Source organism: Silene latifolia, chromosome Y, assembly GCF_048544455.1.
Source record: "Silene latifolia isolate original U9 population chromosome Y, ASM4854445v1, whole genome shotgun sequence".
NCBI lineage: Eukaryota > Viridiplantae > Streptophyta > Magnoliopsida > Caryophyllales > Caryophyllaceae > Silene > Silene latifolia.
In genome coordinates, this window is record NC_133538.1 from 203,176,101 (window position 1) to 203,182,015 (window position 5,915).

At 37.4% G+C, this 5,915-nt stretch overlaps 1 protein-coding gene across 3 annotated transcripts; it reads left to right on the forward strand.

Moving 5' to 3' along the window:
- Positions 1 to 664: 664 nt before the first annotated feature.
- On the forward strand, positions 665 to 5,630 carry LOC141634102 (3-isopropylmalate dehydrogenase 3, chloroplastic-like). Of its 3 annotated transcripts, XM_074446403.1 has the most exons (9): positions 665 to 877; positions 1,062 to 1,290; positions 1,452 to 1,538; positions 1,947 to 2,062; positions 2,190 to 2,297; positions 2,455 to 2,500; positions 2,581 to 2,733; positions 3,469 to 3,600; positions 5,170 to 5,630. In XM_074446403.1, exons 6-9 carry the CDS (start codon positions 2,480 to 2,482, stop codon positions 5,176 to 5,178), a joined length of 315 nt encoding a protein of 104 aa, XP_074302504.1. In that variant the 5' UTR covers positions 665 to 877; positions 1,062 to 1,290; positions 1,452 to 1,538; positions 1,947 to 2,062; positions 2,190 to 2,297; positions 2,455 to 2,479; the 3' UTR covers positions 5,179 to 5,630. The 3 variants fall into 3 exon arrangements, 1 of the variants encoding a protein (XP_074302504.1); XR_012538831.1 differs by lacking the exon at positions 3,469 to 3,600 and having other exon boundaries at positions 5,170 to 5,594; XR_012538830.1 differs by lacking the exon at positions 5,170 to 5,630 and having other exon boundaries at positions 3,469 to 3,733.
- Positions 5,631 to 5,915: the final 285 nt, after the last annotated feature.

Below are 5,915 nucleotides of genomic sequence, written 5' to 3' on the forward strand. Positions count from 1 at the left end.
GCAAAAATTGGTGGGATAAATAGTTTAACTTTTTTTGGCTTCTTGTGGCTTGGGCTAGGTAATTGGGCCTTATTAGTTCAACTCTTATACTCACACTCAGCCGTTGATCTCCTTAGTGCAATCCATGCCCTCCATTCCTCTTTCACTCCTACCATTGTTGTTAAAATCGCGATCCGGATCGTAGGATCGTACGATCCTACGATCCAAAAAGTGGAAAACGATTCAAATCGTCGTAGGATCGTTTTGGTGGTAGGATCGGTATAGGATCGGTCAGGATCGGGTAGGATCGTACAGGATCGTGTAGGATCGATGGTAGGATCGTTCAGGATCGTAAAATGCTTATTTGTGCAACAAATTTGTGAGTTGGTTGTTCTTCTATACTTACAGCTCTAAATTAAAGGTATATGTAATATATTGATATGATTATTAAGACATTTATGTCATTAAATAAACTTTTTAACATTATACATCACAAATTATACCAAATTGTTTACATAAACTTGTTTATCCAAGTTATTTGTAAGATCGTACGATCCTACGATTCGATCCTGCGATCCGATCCTACCACCCCTCTTCGATCCAAAGTAGAATCTCGATCCTGACAACATTGACTCCTACCCACATATTTTTACAGCTTCTCTAATCATTTTTCTCATTCCATTTTCAACTCCATCTCACCTGTTTCTCTCCGTCTCACATCTGCTCCTCTTCTCTGATCATTCTGCAACATTCATTTTCATTTTCGTACTCACACCTTTTCTGTTTCATTGTCCTTTTTCTCTCCGTCTCACTTCTGGATCCTCAACCTCTCTGATCTCACTTGATGAAGCATCAAAGTTCTTGATCGGAGATGGCCTTAACTCAGTCGTGATGCAAAGTAAGTTCCTTGCACTTCCTCTTTTCTTCATTGTTATATATAACTTCAATGTATCTAAAAAGCAAAGTTTACCACAACCTTGGGTCCTCTTGTCTACTGTATTCTATGTTTACTTTGTAGTTTGGATGCACATATGGTATTATGACATCTTGCTTTTTTGTACTGAAATCCTTGATGCTCACAGGGGACGTTTTGATGATCTACCAAGGGCTCCTAAATTGCCATCTGCAGCACCTAAATAAAGGAAGGAGCTGGCCTGTTTATCCTCTTTCGTACATATGTACTGAATTTCATTACCATTTGGTAGTTATCTTCTGCCTTTTTGTCTTTCATCGACGTCATTTTGCCCATCTTTTGTCTTTTACCAACATGATGATAGTAAGAGCTAGAAGGGTCTTGCTGAAATTTAAAAGGTTAGTACACTTTCCGGATAATGCAACTCTTTCAATTTGACCAGCTGACCTAAATATTTGCTGTCGAAATATCTAATTATCGAAGGAAGAAAATGCATTTGTGCCGTGCGTTTTGCCCAGGCTCCAGGCCACTTTACTTTTTGTTGACCTTCTATTGGCAGATTGACCGTATTGCTCGTGTTGCTTTCAAGACTGCTAGAAAGAGGCGTGGGAAGCTGTGTTCTGTTGACAAAGCCAATGTTCTTGAGGTTTGTGCATCTAGCGCATCTAAAAATCCAATGTAAAGTGTCAAGTAGTGTGGTAAAGTGTAAACACTACTGTAAACTTTTTTCTATGCCCTCCCCAAGTCCTCAGCTCTTATAGGACATGGACCACACCCATAATAAGAGAGACTCTACTCTCTAAGCTCAATTGAAATTTCCTCGTAAAACCAATTGGCTGTAAGAGGAGCATCTTCTCAATATGGTGTTTTTTCTTCCTCTTTTATTGATTATGGGGAACTCTAAAATGAAACTCGAATGAGCTTGGAGATATATTCAACATAACTTCTTGGTGAATGTAACTGAATCTGTATCAACTAAGTATTATCTTACCAATCATAATTTGGATTCAATGTCCCGCACACAATGCACTTAACTTCCCCAAATTCTGCCAAGCTTCTATGCTTTGGAGGAAGAGGGTAACTGCAATGGCAGCAGACTATCCAGATGTTGAGCTCTCACATATGTATATCGACAATGCTGCAATGCAACTCGTTCGAGATCCAAGACAGGTCTTCTTTGACCTTTATTACTGAGCATTATTGTTTTTTACAATATTTTCTGCCTTGTGAACTATTCATCCCAATTTTATTTTATTGTTGTGATTGGAGACTTATATATTGACGATTCACCTTACAGTTTGACACTATTTTAACGAACAATATATTCGGAGATATATTATCTGATGAGGCGTCAATGATCAGTGGAAGTATTGGATTGCTTCCTTCTGCAAGCATTGGTCAATCGGTATGGAAATGTTACTTGATACTGCATAATAGCTATTCACGAGCTTTTATTGCTTGAAATTATCATTTACTATCTTTTCTTTGTTTGTTCATGAATCCCAACAATTAGATGTTATGAACAGAACATATAATACATGGTGATTTTGTGCTTTATGCAGGGACCTGGTTTGTTTGAACCGATACATGGGTCTGCTCGCCGGACAGGTTACTTAATCTTAATCATCTTACTAAATGCAGTTAATATAAAAGGAAATTAATGAGAGTTATGTTGTCTATAAATGAAGGACAAGGCGAACCCTCTGGCAACGATCCTACGCGCTGCAATGCCTCTAAGATATGGTCTTGGTGAAAATAAAGCTGCAGATATTATCGAGGCTGCTGTAATGGAGACACTTGATAAGGGTTTTCGAACTGGTGACATATTCTCTGCCGGAAATGTATGTACTAGAATTCCCATTCTCTATGCTTGTTTATGTTTCTTATCGTTAGAAATTCAAAGGGTGTAGAAATCAAGCAACTTGTCTGTAATGGTGCTTTTCCACACTCCGTCAGAATAACATTCGCTCACCTCCAAATACTTGTGAAGCCAAAATTCAAGAATTTGAGTTCATTGTAGGCTTGTTGCTACAGAAACCGTCACCCGCCTACTATAAATATTGTCTCTAACCTGGAACAAATTTGAATTAGCAATATAAAATTATCAATTGCATAATGATGAGTTGAGACCATAGCTGATTATTTATATGTAACTTCCATTTACAACTTTCGAAAATTGTTGAAATGTTAATATAATGTTTTTGGTATTTTACGTGCTTTGATTTTTCCTTTTGATTGATTTTAAAAGATTTATCATTTTATTTACAGGCATTTTTAATGTCGCATCTTAGAAATTTACCTGTACAAAATTTATTTTTTTTATTATTATTTTTTTTGAAGTATGAGCGTGTTTGAGTCTTAGTTTATGGGTTCGCCTTTTGCAAGGAACTAAGAATCCACAGCTTCAGGATTGCACCAAGTTCGCAAGCTACCCTGTTCTGTATATTTTGTTACTGCATTTGCCCCTGTGTTAGTAATGTTGTCTGGTTGACAGTGATCGTGATTGCTCCTGTGAATGTTGATGTATTTAAAGGTGTTTGCACTTTATGAGAAGCACTGAAATTGTTTCTGTTTAGGAATTCTACTTGGTGGAAGGTAGCACCTTAAGGGACTTGAGCCGAATAGTTTTACACTACCCATATTTTCGGAAGGTGGCCTGGATTGGAAAGCAGTTCTGTGGATCTATTTCTTTCGAGAGGGTCTTACCTGTATGACTGCTTGTAATTTTAACTCTTACTTTTGTGGATTATTTTTAAGCCTCTGCACTTTTGCCTTTGATGTTGGGAAACTATGAAATTGTTGCTATTTATGAATCATTGTTGGTAGGCGTTGCTGGTTTTACAGGATTTGTGCACTGTAATTCTAAAAAATAGTCATTTAGTAGGGGTGGGCTTTGTCGAAAGGTAGTGTTAAGAATTTGTTTTTGCCGTTTTGGGAGTGTAGTTTATAATTTATGAGTTGCTCAACTTCTGTTGAAAAGGAAAGACTGCTGTTGAATGAGTTAATAGGGTGAAGTGGTATGTTGCAATGTGTTTCTGTTTCGGTGATGTATGTTTCCGCCTTTTACCGATTATGAGCGAAAAGGAAAGGGCTTACTATGGGGATGGATATTGATTTGTAAATGGGGTAAAAAGGGGTTATTAGACTTGGACATTAAAACAGGTTCCATGTACGCGGAAAACATAAATTTGATCTCTTGTGTGCTTATAGTCGTTCGCGTGGATGGTAGTCTACGAATCCAAAAAATCGAAGTATTGATGGTTTATTTTTGTAAATGAGAGTGATGACAAACTTGTCATTTATTTTGGTATTCTGAGGCAGGAACTATGTAGTTCCAGGTAGAACAATGGGTTAATTTGATGATGTGTGACTCTATGAGCGAGACATTTGGGACATTTGCCATTGGGTTTGTAGAGCAAAGCTAAAAGCTAAAACAATATCTTGTAATGAGTAGTCTCAAGGGGATTCGTTCCAATGAATTTGTTCATTTTTGTTTGAGAATTTGGCAATTGGCAAGGGTACTGCATAGTGTGACTGTTTGCAGTGTAAGTGTTTGTTTGTAGGACGAGGTGTAATTTGCAGTGCTGCTTAAATGAATCCGTGTAGGGTATACATAAATCTCCCCTATAGGTTGAATATATAAACAAAAACAAAGGAGAGAGAGGGTTTGAGGGCTTCATAGTCTTGTAAACCACTTGAATTATTAACCAAGTTCGGCAGCCAAATTCCGGCTTATAAATAGGGACAAACCCAATAAGGAGACATCGCTTGAATTCATGCTATGTGGTTCCGACAAAACTTTTATCTTATAATTTGCAGATGGATGGGTTGTGGGTTGAATACTGGAATTGAACTATACTGATAGTTTTTCAAGTAGATGGGTAAATATATGATATTCAAGTTATAAAATGATATTTAATCCATTCTAATCATTTTGTTTGATTAAATTATATGGTATTTAAGTTAATCCATCTACTTGAATATTTAGAATGAGTCAATATTTAATCCAATCAAATTTAACACCAGCTTTTTAGGAACTCGCCTATCATTATTTTCATATATTTCACATTTTGCATCTTTAGTTATCTCATATCTCTTCATTCTAATCATTTTGTTTGATTATACCCTTACAAAGTTGCTCAATATAGACGATCTAAGTTCTCTATAGGGCCCTAGTCTAAATTTGATTGGAGCAATGAGAAAATTTATTCTAACTTGCTGAATTGCATTTTTGTATTTATGGCTTGTAAGTAACATGACTGGCGTTGGACTTTCAGGGACTCTAATTGTTAGGGATAAAAATTGAATTTTATCACCTGTGATGTGGCACCGTTTTACTGGCAGAAAGAATGACAAAAAGTTGGCGACGTGGCGCATGGCAGTTGGTGGATAAGTAGAGAAAGGGATTGATGAGATGGCACAATGTGGACCACATGATCAAAAGTAACAAACACAACTTGGAGAGTGAGAAAAGCACACGTGCAAAAGAAAAGCAACAGCTAAGTCAACCAACAACCCCCTATTCTTTGAGAGTTGACCTGGTATTCGGGAACAGAAGCAGAAAAACCCTAAGTTTGATTTCGGCAGCTATATAAGCACAAGAAGAGCAACACTCAAGGCATTCGAAATCATCTTGAGTAACACATCACTCCTCAAAATCCCGTCTACACTAAGCAATATTCCGCTCCAAAAATAATCTTGTATTTCCTTACTTGTGCATTTATCCTCGATTATAGTGAAAAATTGGTGGGATTCCGACTCCCCCCGCGGTTGTTCCCACACCGGGTTTTCCGCGTCACCAAAAATCCTCTGTGTCATTCTTTCGTTCGTCTTTATTTCGTTCATTGTCGTTATTTCAACCAAATCGTAATTGGCATTAGATTAATCACTATCACTCACCTAATTAATTAGTAACCGGTAAATTTTTACCAAAACAGTTTGGCGCCCACCGTGGGGCATAGTGATCATTTTCTATAGCCAAGTCTCGCAAAATTGAACCAGCCGTCGCCATGTCTGGAACCAG